Below are 16,954 nucleotides of genomic sequence, written 5' to 3'. Positions count from 1 at the left end.
TGGGAGACAGATTTCAGTTTCATGACTTGTAATGGTTTATATAGGGACCTAGCATAGCTGTTAGTTCCAATATCTCATATTCATCGTGAAAAGTGTTTGTGGTGCCAGGATTCTCTACTGCTTTGCTGTGTGTCTTGGGGACTCCATTCAGTGAGGGTTTATAGCTGGGGTCTACAAGATTATGTAGAGGTGAAGATTGTTGTGATAATGCTGGAAGATTTATTTTTGAAGGACAAACAGTGCAGGAAAAACACAAAGGGGAAGCAGGGAAATATTTCTTAAAAGAGTACTACTTGGGAAGAAGTCAGATACATCAGTCCTATTATCTGGACCAACATTTGGCTTTTATAAATTTCTACCACTGGAGTTAAACACTTTCTTTATGATACTCAGTTGTGTTAGCAGCATCCTTTTTGTTCCATGCCCACTGATAAGACTTTTTGTGCTTTAAATTTGAGAAGGAGGTTTACTAGAATAGAAACTGTTTAGGAAGAAACAAGCGCCGGTTGCCTGAGGACGTATCCTGAAGGTTGCTGTGAGGTACAGCCACAGGTGGACTCACACATGGCTGCAGCTGAATGTGAGGAATAGGATTTGGGGAGAAACATCCTTGGGGTGTAGTCCACTGCAGGAAAAGACCTTCCACCGTCCTGGAGGAGAGGCTACCCCTCTGCATTGGGTTCCGGTAGATTTGTAACAACAAATGGAAAGCAAGGCAGGCATCCCTTACAGAGCAGCTAGAAAAGAAAGACAGGAAGGTAGCAGGCTCGAGAGCAACAACAGCGCCTTTCAGTGGGTGAGGGCGCTGCCCCTGCCCTGATTGCACTCACTGTTGCAGCTGTCAGGCCTTTCCTCCCTGTGCAAGGCAATACCTCTGCATGTTGCTCAGACTTCTCTCATGGATAATAATTAGTCGTTGTCTTTTTAAGAAATGGGAAACACAACGAGACCCATCACGTTTAGACATGACAAAGGGAATGTTAGATAAGGCATCTTTAGGTGCGAAATGCTCAACAGCCCGCAGGCATCCAGCTCTTAATCCTGCCGACACTGACATACGAGATTGATAAGGCAAGTGACACAGGTACCATTAGTTCCCAAAATGCTTTAATTATTGCACACGTGATCTGATCCCAGGCTTCCTATTTTCGAAGCGCAAACTCAAAACGCATGGCTGGCTGCAAAGCCCCGTGCGGAGCGGGGCAGGCGGGGTGGGAAGCGCCGAGCGGGCGCTGGAGGGAGCTGCCGCCACGGGCATCGTGCCGGCTCTGCCAGCGCAGAGCGAGAGAGCGCTGCAGGGCTGTGAACCACATCTCTCGCTGTCACTTCAGCTCAAGAACGGTCTCTCTTTTTAAAGCGAGACAAGCTAGTTTCCTAGTCGGGTAAGTAAGCCAAAATCTGCGAAGCTGCGCTGAGCAGAAATCTTAATTCTAATCAGTGTTGTATACCTTTCCCCTTAAACATGGCATACCTCTATTTTATGTAACGTTTGAATAGAAGCTAAAATCCTGCATCTAATATCTGCCTCTGTCCTATTGTAAAGATAAACATATCCAGATGGGATACAACAAAGACACGGTGTGTCTCTGAGCCTCTCCTGTTTTCTCTTGCAGCACCTGGGGGAAGATCATGTCATTACTGCATCTCTTTGGAGGTTAAGTGAAGTTAGCTAAGGCTGAATTTTTAAGATTGAACATGGTTTTCAGGGCAAAAGCAATTCCCAAACAGTGCCATTTTTATTTTTATTTTTTTTTTTTTTCTGGAAAGAAAAACTGGAAACCTTATTAAAATCGTGTGGTTACTATGTGAATTTTTCTCTCATCATTTCTTCTGATGTTACCATCAGAGATAACGTCACTCTGAACATCACTCAAATATCCACAGTGTTTTTAAAAACAAAGGCTAATTATTTTTTCAACCCAAAGGTCCCATTCCCTGGCAAGGGGTAATTTAAAATTCAGCTTACTCTGGTAGACAAAAACAAAAAGAGTTAATCAGTGACCTAAAAAATCGGCCGTTGCCTAGACACCAGTGACCAGGAGCCTTTTACAGTTTGCTGGTACAAATGCTGTATCGCACCAGGCAGTAATGTCAAGGAACCTGAAATGAAAATGTAACGGTGTTGAAAAGACAGAACTGCTTATTAGCTCTTCCTTCTCTATACTAGGAATACACAAGTAGAATGTAACCTGTCTGATGATGCATCTTCAATCAAAGGTTTGCCATGTACCGAAGAGAAAGGTAAAACTGAGTTTCTGACAGTATAAAACAATGGCTGGGTAACTTGCATGTAAGTGCCTCAGATTAATTAGCTTATGAGTTGTATACATCACAGTTTCCTGTTTATAAATGCTTGAAGAATAGGTATCCCCAGACACTGGAGGATTGCCAAAGAATAAGAGAAACCTATAGATCAGTACACCTAATGTTAGTGACAAGAGAAACATTGCAGACGTAGCTGGGGAGAGTTTGATTATATTCTGTGTATGTCCTCCTGGAAAAGGGAGCTCTTTTACCTTGCAGATGAAAGCACGTGATCCAGGGATGGAAAGCTGACTAAGACAAGCTCAAGTCTGACATAAATTTCTACTTCTAGCAGGAATATCAAACATAATCAAACTAGCTTATCAGCAATGGTAGATGGATTTACAATAATTCAGATTCTGTAAGTCACAATTCTACCTTAGTCTAACTAGAAGGGAAGTGGGTGGCTGTCACCAGCGGATGGCATGGCAACAGTGGGGTCATTCCTCACAAGTGCTGAGGCCATGCAGTCTCAAAACAGGTATGGGGCAGATGGGACCTTCTGTCTTGCCTTATTGGTGATGTGGGCAGGAGGCATGGGAGGGCAAAGCAGCTCAGGAGTTCAGAAGTCACAAAGTCCTGTTTTTGATGCGATTCACACAGCAAGTGTGGTGAACCTTCCAACTGTGTTGGCAGAGTAACAGGTGGATTTTGATGGAATCCTGCCTGAGTTCTGCTAAAAGGTCAGCGAAGAAGATGTTTTTATGTAAAACATTTCCATTTCAATGAATCAGGTCTTTTTGTTGAAACTGAAATGTTTTGCTGAAAACCTGTTGTGTTGGAAAACTCCCAACCATTTATGTCTCTCCTACTCTCATAGAGAAGAAATGTATTATCTCCAGCTTTTGCTTCCCCTTTTGATGCATCAACCCTCCTATGCTTCCTCTTGTGCCCACTCAGGGTCCACCTCATAAAGCACACATCTGTTAAAGGGTCCAAATATGTTTGTACTAAAAAGTGTAAGATCTTCAGAGTACAAGGAGGAAGTAAAAGTACTCCCAAATAAAAAGACACAGTACAGCTGTGTGATGAGAGTGCATCACTAGCCGAATTTGAGCTCAGCCCATCCTTTCTAAAGGACAAAGGCCATTTCAATTCCTGAAATAACAGCTTGCCTCAGAGATCTGGAAACACTGGTAAAGCATTTGAGGGCCATCTTAAAAAACAACACCAACAAAAAAAACAGCAAAGCAATGCCATAGTTGGCAAAAAACCACCACTAACGTTCCCGCATTAAACCAGAGCTGAATTTGGCTACGGTTAAATTTTGAATTCAGACTGTATAGGAAGACGTGACCAGGTACACTCAATAATTTGTCATGAAAATACTAGCCAGGAAATTTAACTTTGTGTATGTGTGTATCATTCCCAAATGCCAGTCTCTGTGAGCATATCTATTACTTGTAAGCATTTACTAATCATTTGTGAACAAATGTTAGCAGTTGGTTTGTTTCCATCTGTCATTCCTGTCACTGTCTGTGCCTGGCCACGTCACTGTGCAGAGATGTGCAGTTGACTTTTTTTCCCTTCCTGACAATACAAACTTTTTAGATAGGATAAATATGTTTGAGGATAATTCTAGAGAAAGTTGACAGAACCATCTCCAGCTTGAAGGGACTCTCTGCTAAGGTGATATTTTTTTCCTGTCAAGAAAGTACATTCAGGGTCATGCACTGCCTGTATCCCTCACGTAGTCATTCAGGAGAGTTACTGTAGTTTACATATACTTATCTGAGCCAGCAGTGGGGCACACCAGCATGGGGTCCAGAACAGGCTGCAAACTCATCCAGAAACTACGGTGAATGTGTAGGCCCAGGCAGCACATTTCTGGCATGAGGAACAGTTTGTGACTGAACCCTGCCTTAAATCAAAGTGCTGTGAAGGAAATGACACCACCTGATTTAAGATTTTTAAGCCACTCACGTGAGATTCTAAAAAGCAAAGAAGTGGTCTCTGGGAGGATAAAAGAGAATGTTGAGGATGAAAAAGGTACCACTGAGGTAAGCCAAAACAATATCAACCTCAAACAAAGAACTGGAAATATGGAAGTTGATGCAAACAAATGCCTTGCAGATACTTTCATGCTAAAGGTACTGATTGGGCATGGAAATTTGTCTTGGCTTCAAGGCCAACAAATTTGCAAAGTCTTAAGCAGGAGTTACATATCTCTGTTTAGTTTTGCAAAGTTTTGGATGTTGTATATCTCACAAATCTTGTCTGTTAGTAAACAAACTGTCCTGTTTTCTGACTGCTCCATCGCCCACTACCCTTGTTTATCACTTTGGCTACGGCTAATTGCATGGTTATAGGCATTGCCTCATTACACATGGCACTGCTGCAGTAAGCTAGCATCCATCCATGCTTGCAAATTTAAAGCCAGCATAGACACATCTCTCCCATCCATGGTAGCTTCCTGGACTGTGAATATATGTATTGAAATACTTTCAATTACAAGCTCTAGGCAACAGATGAGTGTTTCTTCTATTCTAAGTGGGAAAATGCATTTGCCTTCAGTATGTGGTCTTTCTACTCTCTTACAAAAATAAGAACAAACATTTTTAGCAGTATTTTTTTGCCTATTTTCATAATTACCATGAGTAAAAAATTACCCCTGAATTAGTTTAGTTCAACACAGTGTGGCAGCTTAAAATAGCACAGGATATTTTTCAATATTTTGTGGACAGCAAAAATTGATGTCTTGCTCTGGTGCTGCATTAGCTTTTTGTGAAATAATCCCAGTAAAGGGCTATTTCAGTATTTTTGAAGCTATTGAAAAATCAGACTTTTGTAGCTCTATGGGAAAACAAACAAACAAACAACACACATTATTAATTCATTTGCATACTTGCTTTGCTACATTTCCATTCCTCTCTGCTTCTTCCCCCCTCTGCAGGCTCAAGGGAGCAGATCCTTCCATGTTTCCAGTTGGCATAGCTCCACAGAACAGCTGTGCCAATTACTTCCAGTTGAGGACTACCACTGGGTGTATAGATGCTTGTACTGAAGTTGTTGCAATTACTATCATTATGTTATTTCTTGGCAAGGAAAGGAGAAAGATAAGTGAGTGTCTGGGGTGCTTTGTTTAACTGCGGTGGGCCACTTACTCATGCCAACCACCGGGAGCTACTAGGAAGCAAGCACAGTGAGAAGTGAACTTCTTGGAAATTTCAAATTTAACATGGCAAGGAGACAAAGGGGCTCCTTAATGAAACCTAATATACTTTAGGTCTGCCAGTTCCTTCAGAAAGGGAAAGCATTTTTCAATGTGTTAGATTACTGCCGCAGTACCTATTATGCACTTGCTTTTGTGCAGCTTACAGAGATCTTTACCACTGCTTCGACCTGCAGGAGCTACTCGTGTAATTCCAGTGCTTAGGAAAACTATCGTGTGGTTTACCTCCACCTGAGAAAACATCTTGATGACTTGCTCCAAATGGTACACAACTATTCACACACCTGGGATCACAGTGCTGCGAAGGGAAGTCTTTAGACAAAATTAAGAGTGGGCTGGAAGCTTCAGTTGGCAGCTAGAGGGGTGTGAAGGACTTCAATGTTTTGTAGCTCAGTGGGCACAGCCCTGAGAGCCCTTTCACATTGGAGAAGCTTCAAGGCCTCCTTCTGCCAAACCAGCTGCCTCCAGTGCTCAGACAAACACTGTATTACATCTGGTCTGGATGTAGCATTACAAACAGTTCATGTATCATGAAGATGATTTTTTTATTACTTATTATTATTTCTGTACAGCGTCTCTTCAGCAGTTCCTGGCTTTATTACGGAGGCACTGAGCAGTTCACAACACTCCAGGGCTCAGACCAAGCAAAGGGCCAGACCCACCATCACCAGGAGGGCCCTGTCCTACGCTGGCTTTACCAATGAAACACAGAGAGAACCCTTTCATACTTAATTTATGTGTTTTAATTAAAGAGTACAATTTGAAACTGTGACAGCGTTACCTTGCGGAAACACTGATTGCAAATATAACATGCACCACCACTCAAGTGTTCAGGAGGAATGGGAGTGCCACACTAGTGCCCACCCCAAAGTCCCTCATCCATAGTTTTGTTTGTTGCTCATCTATTTGCCAGGCAGCACCTCCTGCCGCTGCCAGCAGAACCCCTTGCAGGGCGGCTGCGCAGCCCGTCGTATCAGCCCCGATTCCCGTCGTGCCGGCCCCGCTCCTTTTCCTGCACTACGGCGTTTCCGTAGCCGTGTCCTCCGCTGCCCTCGCGCGGCTCCCCCGGTCTCCAAGCGCGTTTCTACGAGGCGCCTATAAACAACATGGCGGCAGCGGCCCCTCCGCCTGCCCGCGGGCTGTAGGTGGCGCGGCGGTGTAATTTTACGGCGCCGGGGCAGCGGGTCCTGCCGCCTCCGTGCCGCTCCGTCCCGCACTGCCCCTCCTCGCCGGGCTGCGGTGAGGACGGCAGGGCAGCGCTCCGCCCCGCCGTGCGGGGGTGTCCGGGCGCCCGGGAGCAGCTCCTGCGCTGCATTACAGCGGAGCGGCGGCGCCGGAGCTGCCAGCGGGGCTCCGCGGCGGGAGGGGCACGGGGACCGGGCGCCGGCAGGAGCGAGAGGGCTGCCGAGAGGGCAGCGGGGCCATGTCGCTGCAGAGCCCACCCGCGGGCACGGCTACCGCTGGCCTGCCCCACAGCGCGGAGCTGGAGCAGGAACGGGAGCAGGGCAGCGCGGCTCCGCCTGAGGCCGAGGAGGACGGCGAGGATGAGGAAGATGAGGAGGAAGAAGGAGAGAAGGAGCGAGACAAGCTGCCGCCCATCCCGGCGGCGTGCGGTGCGGCGGCCGGGGTAGGTCGGGGCCCGGCGGGGCAGGGCGGGTCGGGGTCGTTCCGCTCGGCTCCGCGGGGCGCCGTGAGCGGCTCCTTCCGTGCTGTGCGCCGCCGGGCGGCTTTCAGTCAAGTTTCTTAATAATAACGCTAGTGTCTGTCAGCAGTGACATAACGAAGCTAGAAACGCTCCGTCTGCGTACAGTTCTATAGCGTTTTACTGCGCTCTTCACCCGGGTTAGTCATGGCTGGGGCTCCGCAGCGTTGCTCGGGGAGGTTGTGGGGTGGGAGTGTCCGCTTTCCGTGCACTTACGGCGAGAGAACCTCCTGGAAAACGCCTCGGTATTTTTAACTTTTGGTTACGTGGTCTTTTCCGTTTTCTACCTTATGCTGAATGAATTATTTAACACAGGTAGGAAAAAAAAAACTGTGAGAGAGCTTATTTGCCGGGATAATTCCATTTCGGAAACCTCATTCGAGATCTTCAGTCTTCTTCGAGCTATGAGTTACTTTCTGTTGGCTGCCCAGTGTTATGAAACATACGTTTTTCCTGGCGTGAGTAGCTCATTGTCTGTAGCTCCACGTGAAAGCTGCGACTTCAGTCCCACCCCAGAACGTCACCCATCCCATCGTAATACGGTTATGAGACTTAATTGAATGGTTCTGAGAAGTATCTGATTAACTAGAAATTACCCTTATATATAATTTGAGTCTAAGTGATTGAGTGTCTGGTGGTTATGACTGTCATGAAATAATTGTAATGTTAAACCAAGTGATTGTAGGCAAACTGCAAACTCCTTTGAGCAATTCTGCCAATTTGTGTTTTGCCTGCAATGTTCCAGTCTTCTGAAAGGCTCTCAGCTTTGCAAATCTGTCAGAATTTGGGAGAATGTGTTTGTTGTTGTGATTCAAATGGGGATTTGGGAGAAGTCTGTGATGAACAAGTACCCAGGAGTGATCTACACCTCTGAAAACATCAATTTCAGACTCTGAAATGACTGGCAAGCAGCAGTCCTTAGAATAAAGATGCCAGTGATGCTCTAAAATGTGTCAGGCTTAGCTAGTGCAGCTAGTCTGCCATGTAGAATTTCCTCTGCCCTAATGAATCAGGGAAGAAATCTTGTTTGCAGCTGGATGTCCTGTGTGCATCGCTGAGCTGGCTGCTGCAGAGCTCAGGTCTGGCACACGCTGTCAGATGCACGTGGGATTCTGAGTTTACGGAGATGGCATGTGGGTTATAATAGTGTGCTACAGAGGGAGAGTTCTGGGGGGAGATCTAATAGGTCTTTCTGTAGCCTTGGGTTCCTCTGTGTGCCACAGAATGCAGTCTTTGATCCAGATGTACCAAATAGGGGATATGCTTTTGCAAAACCTTTCTGAGCTGCAGAAAAGAAGATAGTGGATGTTTGGTGCGCTTAGCCCTTGTGCTGATCAACCTAATGTCCAATTTAGGATCTGGGGAGTATGTTGTGAAGATCATGTGAAATGGCCTGATTTCAGTAAAAGTTTTTGTTTTAAATGTTCTGCTTGAACATCAAAAATGAGCACCACTCAATCAGATCCTCTCAAGCACTTTTGAAGATAGATATTTTCTCCTTCCATCTTTCTCATTTAGCTGTTTATAATTTGATATGGTGATGGAAGGGGGAAATTATTGTCTTAAAAAGTATTTAATTCCCTTGTTGTTATTTTTTTATTGAAAATTATTTCCTTTGGAAACAAATGCCTGTTATAAACATGAAGATACTTCAGATGACATCAATTGTCTCATTTTCTCTGCCTGATATTTCTCAGTTGACAGCCATTGTATGATGACTTACCTAGCCTCTGTGTGATGAGTGAGCCTCAGATGTCCTTGCTCAGAACACCTCCCCAAGTTATTTGTGTAACTGACATTTTCTTCGATGTGTTCAAGACCCACCATCGATTGTGCAACTGATATGCCATGACTAAAGCTTCCTAGAAAGCAGCATGAAGGCGTGACATGTCTTTTAAACAGTTTCCGTTCTCCGCAGTAGTTGTGGAAAAGGTCAGGATTTGAGGAAGTCAATAGAGAACAGTAGTATCCTTTATCTTAAATGAGCATGTGTGAAAGATGCCACATCTGGAGCAAGCTGTCAAGCTGTAATCAAGTGTATGTGTGACTGCTGATAGTGTCTTTCATTTCCAGCTGAGGACCATGTGGAGTTATTGAAAGAGGATGACCTTTGGGGGTGTTTTCCTTTAGCTTTTTGTGGAGATTAAAGTACTCCATGAATAAATTAATGTACTCCTGCAGCACACCACAGTTTTTCTTATGGGTTGAACAGTGCATAAGGCTTGGATGTCAGTTTCTGAAGAGAAACCTGTGGAATTTAAAAGCTTGCTCTCTTGTAAGCAGGAGCAAGTGGAGGTTTCTGAAAGCAAAACCCATTCCTATTTTACACCTTTCAAGATATAAGAGGAAGGGAAAATTTCACTTCTTGAGCAGGCTGTTGCACTGGCAGCTGCCAGTAATATAAGTGTCTTCTGTGTTTTCTTGTACAGGGAAGAAAACCTTTTGTTCTTCATTGGCCTTTACTTTCCACATGTGTAGGGTAAATGAGATAAGTTAGAGCTGAAGAACAAGGAGTTCAAGAAACTTTGCTAGATGATCTTTGCTATCCCGAGGCACTCTGTACCCACTCTTCACAAGTAGCTTGACTTGTTTTCACCATCTGTTTTAATTTCAGTGATGAAAAACGTAAATTTATAAGGTAAAAGACTAGTATCAATTTGGCCTCATGAAAGACTTGAAGCTTTTGAAGAATTCCACTAAGAAGCCAATGGTGTTGTGAGTTATTACTGTGCTCCTAAAAAGGAGGAATAAAGATCACTTTGATCTACTTACTTCCTCTGAGCATTCTCGTTCCTTACGTGGGGGTTCAGTTGTCTGATGGCAGTGTGTGTTCAGTGTCTTAGGCTCTAGAGGCTCACTGACCTCCTACGAAGTTTTATAAATATGGCACAGTGCTGCATGCTTGTCCTACATTACTCTCCCAGGAGATGTCAGCGATAGTCTTTAATGAGCATGTAGCACCCCAGTATTCCTCCTGGGCTTTCCAGTAAAGCTTTTATCCAAATTGTTTGTTTAATGCTTTTGGAACTGCTCTTGGGGCAGGATGATGGAGCTGAATAGTGCATGTGAGGTCTGTTATTTTCTGATTGCTTCTTGGGATGCTGGCATTAAGAAAATCCTTTTAATGTAACTTCTCAACTGTGCTATTGCAATGGTGGGGACAGAGTTAAAACGTAGAGAGCTGAGGGAAGGTTATGTCAGTCAAAACAGCTGTCACAATGGGCTGCTTCATAAGAGTTCTGTTATTATTATCTACTTATTCCCTACTAATCATATTTGGACTAATCCAAAATCCAGAAGGTTTTCTACCTAGAGCATACGTTTTGTGACCCAGCAGATTAACCTCAGATCTGGATTTGTTTTAAAAGTCCTTTCTCATGCAGTCACATCTTGCTGTGCTTATTCAGGGTCGAGGCTTTTCCAGTCACATGCCAGGTAAGTTTTAAGAACTATCTTAATGATATTTTAAAGTTTATAGAATAATAGTTTAAAAACAGGTAATGTGAAAATGGTGGTAATTACCTTTTCTGTTTGTATGCTTGTTGCATATGAGGAATTTGGAGCTAGAAACTGAAAGTTTCTATTTTTTTATGCCTGAAATCCTGCCGATTGCTCAGATTTGTAATTTGCTGAGTTATACGCCATGGAAAAATAGCTTGTTTTGCAGCTATGTAGAATTCCTGGCAGTGTACCAATGTGCACACAACACAGCATGGCAGGTTTATGGGCTGCGTTATTACCCTCCTGGTGGTGTTTCAGGATGTTGTGGTGGAAGCGAAGTACTTTCCTCAGAGCTCTGGCTGCATGTCTTAGTCAAAATTCATTTATTTAAAGAGGAAAGGGAAATGTATGGGCTTTTAAAATACACGTGAACTGTTCTGCCATTTCTGTTCTACTTTGTAGAATTGCAGTTTTGATCTGCATGATTATATTTTTTGTCACTTAGAGCACAGATACCACATAATGATCAAATGAATCTTTAAGTTCATCAATGCATGTTTAGGCTCTTTAGATGAGGCTGAAAATCATGATTTGCAAGAAGATTGTATTTGGTTTTTTTGAGTAGTTCTACTTTACTGGATGTCAGCTGATGACTTGGACCTGAGAGACAAAAGAAAAGTTCTACCATGTGCCTTGTTTTGGACAAGCCCTCTACCTTCCCTGTGTGTTGCAAGTTCTTTGAAGTAAATGACTATATCTAAACGTTAAGAATCCTATCTACTCACATAATGACTACTGGCACTTGGTGTTAAACAGGTTGATTGGCACAATCACTTAAAAGTCTGTTGTGCTACTTCTCTTCTGTTCACTCTTATAACACAGCAGCACCCAGCATGTCTTAGCAATAGCTTATGCAGACTGTTGTGTCACGGGAGTTGCAGATACTAAGCAGATTTTTTAGCACTGTGTTAAACAGATGTTTGTTGGATAGCATTTCTTCAGTGACAGCTGGTGCTTAGAACTTTGAATCAGGTGTTTTTATCAGGTAGTCAATGGTTAAATTTTATTAGATGGGAGTCTGCATAGAATTTTTGTCTCTGTATCTCAAGTCTGGGGAAGTTTGTCTGAACTACTTCACTGTAAAAGATTTCCTTTGAAAAAGGAATGTGTGACACTTACATCTGTTTAAGCTGAGCTGGCTGCAGTGAGAAAGATAGAATTAGTTAGAAATGTACTATCCCTTTATAGCATACTGTCATCTTAATTACAGGGATTGGAAAGAGGAGCAAAAAATCAGTTTTCTACTTTCAGCAGTTTCATCACAACTATCAACCAAAAGAAAGAAGGCACCGGAAACAGAAATTCACCCACACAACTTGTTATACCAAGCATCAAAAATGGTAAGAGAATAAAAGCCTTATGTTACTTAGTCATCAGTTTAAGAAGGTGCTGAGTGTTCCACCAACATTTCTGTTGCACAAGAAACCCAGAAATCTAGGTTTCATTATGTTATAGTGTGCTTTATATTGTTTAGTCAGTAAATCAGTATGGTTGTCCATCCTCAGTAGAGGTTGTGTCATAGAGACAAGTGGGAAAAGAATGACTAACAGACCTGGGGAATGAAATAATCATCTGCAGTGTGAAAGTTACAGGTTCAGAACAGCATTTCCAGATACTGTTTGTCTAACTGCAGTCAAATAGCACATTTCTCTAGAACTTGTTAAACTTCATAGAGATTTTTCTAACTGAATCTGCAGTATGGCAGTAATGAGACGCGCACAACGCTTCTGTGTTGGAAGAGCTGCTGTTCTTCAGTGAAGACAAAGGCTGGTGATAACATGATATAAAACTTATAGACAAAGAACGGTATGTTCTGAAGAACTTCATAGGTGACAAGGAATATTGTGCTGTGATGAGGTAAAGATAATCAATGCAAAGATATCACATGGAGCTGTGTCTTCAGTCTGGTGAATTAGTCACTGAGCCCAGTGAGGTGACATTGTAGTTGGACCTGATATTTTTAATAGCAAAGGTATTTCATTGTTGAAGTGTTTTTTGGGGGAAATAGGTTATGCAGTTCCAGTAATTTCAGACTTTTGATAAAAGGCTGTGCAAGCATTTGTCATGTTTGTGTTCTGTGTAGCTGTCTTGTAAATGACAAGAATGCTGAACTCAAACACTGGGCTCTCTTGAAGTGCCCCGAGATCTTGCTGCATGTGCTGCAATCTTGGTTGTAATTTCTGTTACAGTAGTACTGAATTATTCTGTTTCACCATCCTAACATATGACAATATTTATTACAGTTACAGATACGTTCTTGAAATTGAGAGCTCAATATGTATGACTGAGCAGGCATTCTGGTAATTTCAGGGTCAGGATAATCTGCCCATTTGAAAATAGATTCTTTTGTCTAACAGTCCAGGGTCCACTCAAGATTATTTAAGAACACATGTTTGTATTCCATGGGGGAAAAAAATGAACACTGAAATAACCCTTACAGTTTGGAATGCTTCTATTGGTAATCTGGGATTTATGAGTGATGTTTGGTTAGGGATTTTTTTTTTGTCTTTTTTCACCCTAGATTTGTGTAGTAGTCAATTTTCCTTTGTATCAACAAGATTTTCTTCATTGATTTTTGATAGTTTCCTAAGCAGCCATACAGTGCTGAGTCTTTTATGTAACATAAATAGGCACGCAGCCAGAAATGATTACCAGTTCTTGTCTTGTAATAGTGGATTGCTGCTGTTTGTCAATTCAGCACATGAAAGTTTAAAGTTTGTCCTCAATGGAATTAAATTGATGGATCTTAATAAATATTTTTGAATGTCAGGCAACTAAATCTATTTACAAATAAACTGGAATTATGGTAAAACATTCTAACGTCAACAGTATTTATTAAATGTGTTATTAAAACACAGTTTTAGTATTTGTAACTTAAGCAATGTATTTCAAAGCTAATTGCATCGCTGTCAGAGTGGAGTTTACAAGGCTTAGCACCTGCAGCCTCAGTTACTGGAATGAGAAATAGCTTCTGTCAGCAGCTGTCTCTTCTGCAGATGCAGGGAATATTTTCCTCTTCTTGGTGTATTCAGCTGCTTGCAATTCAATGTTTAATCCATTCAGAAACTAAGCAAACACAATGAGAGTTAAATTAAAATTACTTATCTTTCTTGGAGTAAAAAAAGGAAATGCATAGTCTTAGTTTCTTGTAAGTCAGCCCATCTGTAATAGCACAGCACTTACACAGTGGGATTGTTGGGCACCTTGGCTTGAATTAGCTTAGTATGTGTCCACTGCTGTTGTTGTATTACTACTCTACTTTAAATAGTCTTAAATTTCATATGTGAGAGTGACAGAGTCCAACAGCTGTAATTAAAGCCATGCTCAGGACTGAGAACAGCTCTGGTGTGATGAATGTTAGCTGAGTTGAACGACATTGGTGGTTTCCCTTCTATTAGCATGAGGGAAAAGAATCTCCTTTGTGCTTTGGGGATGTTACTACTATATATTTCCCTGCTGTGATAAATGGAACAGGTGGTAGAGTAGTGATATTACTTTGGTGTTTAGTTAGTTCATTCAAGAAAAAAACAAACCCAAAAGACCTGATCAATCTAGAAGGAGAAAAGCAAGCAAACAAAACTCAACCGAACAGAAACTCTTGGAATTATAGAGAAAAGGCTTAGAGGATTCTTAGACAATTCTAAGAGAATTTTGGTTCAGTATGTTCGACTTAACTCATATAAATGCTTTTAAAATATGCAGTGTAAGTCACACTGAGGAATAAAAAAAAAAGCATAGAAAAGCACAAGTAAGGGTATTTGAGAAGACACTGGAATTAAAATGGGTTTTTTGTGTTTATTGTTGTTTGGCCTTGGCTGATTGCCAGGTGCCCATCAAGCACTGACTCTGCCTGCTAAGCAAATGAGGAGAAAATAAAGTGAAAAAGCTTGTGGGTCAAGGTAAGGACAGGGAGCTCATTTAAAATTGTTGTCATAGGCAAAAGAAGATTGACTTGGGAAGGATTAAATTTTTTGCCAATTAAAAATGGAGTAGGATCGTGAGAAACATAACCCAAAACACCTTTTTTTTTTTTTTTTTTTTTTTTCCGCCTCCCCTTCTTCCCAGCCTCAATTTCAAACTCAAGTCTCTACCTCCTCCCACACAGCAGTGCAGAGGGATGGGGGATAGAAGCTGTGATCAATTCATTACACTTTGTTTCTATTCTTTCTTTATGCTATTTCTCTGCTCCAGTAGGATAGAACCATTCATAAGCTGCAGCAGTGTGGGCATTTCCCACAGACTGTCACTCTCCAAGAACTGCTCTGCATCACAGGCTGCAGCTCTAGCCTGGGCCCTGCTCCTGTCAGGACTCTGTGTGCTGTGGCCTCCTCCAGGCTGCTTGTGGAGATCTACTCTGTATGGTGCCCATGGGCCTCTTCTGGGCTGCTGGGAACTGCTGTGCATCTGGAGTACAGCCAGCTTTGCTGTTTGAGCACACCTTTGGCCAACAGTGGGTCCATTTTGGAGCTGCCTGGACACGGTCTCATCTGATGTAAGGGCAGTACAGGGCTCTTCTCACAGAGACTGCCTCTGCCTCTCCCATTCCTATCAAAACATTGCCGTGTAAACCATGTACAGTGTTTTCAGATAAAATTAAATAAGGATTAGAAGAGAAGGACCTCGTTAAAGTGCTGCTATATTAACTTTAGTATTGTTAATTTGGTATTAGGCAACTACATTTGTTGAGTAGAAATGTTTAAATGTACTACTGTTTCAGCAGTAATTCTGTGAAAGGCGGAAGACTTGCACAGCTCATTTAATTTATTGCAAAAATTATTTCAGGAAGTTGTAGGTGATTCACAGTCAGCTCTAGCTAAAATAATGTATGACTATAGAAAACTTGTCCTTTTATGAAAGGAAATGATTAGGCTTCAGTGTTAAGATTCAGGCTTTTCATAGATGTTGGAAACGCTACTGTTGCATTTTGTATGTTGCTGTTGAGTCAAATAGGATGGCAGTGCTGCTGTTCTTGGTTAGTAGCTGTTAGTCATGGGCTGCTCAGCTTGGCTTTCACACATAAAATGTTCCTTTTGATTTTCGGTTTTGTGTTTTGACTTGTGTACCTGGTGTTCCTCATAGACTCAGGTGGATGTAATGTTTGGAATAGGCGCATTCATTGTCCGTCTGACTTCAGAAGGTGCTTGGCTTCAGAAGGTCAAGTATCTGTATCTACAAATGAAAATTCTGCAGCACTCATCTAAAAATGAAACCACATATCAACTTGAGTTTCCTTGTATGATGTGCTGCTGCTGGTAGCACTAGAGGTAATGCTAATCTGTCTTCTCTAAGTAAAATATTTTGCTATATTCCCTAATAGTGAATTGGAACACCACCAATCAGTTGCTTCAGTTTTTTTTTTTTAATCAATCTGCTAGCAACTCAGTTGTGAAAAATCTGGTGTGGTTTTCTTTGTTTTGGTAATGGACCATTTTTTTGCCACATGGTCCAGCAGCTCATTTATATGGTAGTAAAGACTCCCTCCTTTTTGAAAGCCTCAGGCAGGCAGGAGACAGAGGGGCTGATTTTCTTCCTCCCTTGGCAGCGGGAGCACTTTGTTCACAAAGAAGACATCATTACAGACTCAAGATAGAAGGGGTTTGTATATGATTTTATTTCACTTCAATTAATGAAAGTTTCCATCCTGTCTGGGCTGAGCATATGGTAGGAATACTACTTGGGTGAGCTGGGCTTTAATGAAATATAATCAACCAGTGTGAGTTTTTATTTTTCTTCTCTAGTTGCTCTACATTCGGGTTTTGCTTGCTAACTGTTATATATATATAATTTTCTTGTATTTATTATTCTTTGCTTTTTTTTTTTTTTTGCTTTTTTTTTTTTTTTTTTTTAAATAAGTGAGAGACCTACCATCTATTTGCCTCGATGTTAGACAAAAACAGCGCATCTCTATAGATACGCTGCCCCAAGAACTCAAGGCACCAGTCCCTCCTGAGCCTTCCCTTCCCATCCGAAACAAAACTGTGAAAGACTTTCAGTAAGTTTCGTTACTATTCCTAAAAGTGTACTCTATTTCTTTGGACTTTCATTCTAATTGGTGCACTTGATTTTTTTGTTTTGTTCTGTTTTGGTTTTTTTTTTGTTCATCTTGAGGGAGTAAGTCCAGAAGACTGTCTAGTAGCAGAAGTATTTAGCTTGGCTGCAGTGGTGCGATGAATAACTTTGTTGCTGTGAAAATTATCAAAAGAATTTATCTAGCGTGTATGGGAAATTGGTAATCACAGCCTGAACCTCTGATTAATCAGCTGAGGCAAGTGTTG

At 42.1% G+C, this 16,954-nt stretch overlaps 1 protein-coding gene across 11 annotated transcripts in view; it reads left to right on the top strand.

The window, feature by feature from the left end:
- Positions 1-16,954, top strand: part of HECTD2 (HECT domain E3 ubiquitin protein ligase 2) — a 44,231-nt gene that overhangs the window by 4,685 nt on the left and 22,592 nt on the right. Inside the window, exons 1-6 of one of the 11 annotated variants that reach the window (XM_085555093.1) lie at positions 1,342-1,382; positions 2,168-2,241; positions 6,049-7,103; positions 10,586-10,613; positions 11,890-12,019; positions 16,533-16,671. In XM_085555093.1, coding sequence (XP_085411219.1) covers positions 7,021-7,103; positions 10,586-10,613; positions 11,890-12,019; positions 16,533-16,671 — 380 coding nt within the window. In that variant the 5' untranslated portion in view covers positions 1,342-1,382; positions 2,168-2,241; positions 6,049-7,020. The other 10 variants (XM_085555094.1, XR_014948875.1, XM_015866880.3 and 7 more) reach the window with 10 other exon arrangements.

The sequence above is a fragment of the Coturnix japonica genome, chromosome 8 (genome assembly GCF_054131305.1).
Source record: "Coturnix japonica strain WE chromosome 8, WE-NBRP24, whole genome shotgun sequence".
In the NCBI taxonomy this organism is placed as follows: Eukaryota; Metazoa; Chordata; class Aves; order Galliformes; family Phasianidae; genus Coturnix; species Coturnix japonica.
The sequence above is the reverse complement of the archived record's forward strand: the minus strand, read 5'-3'. Positions and strand labels throughout refer to the sequence as shown.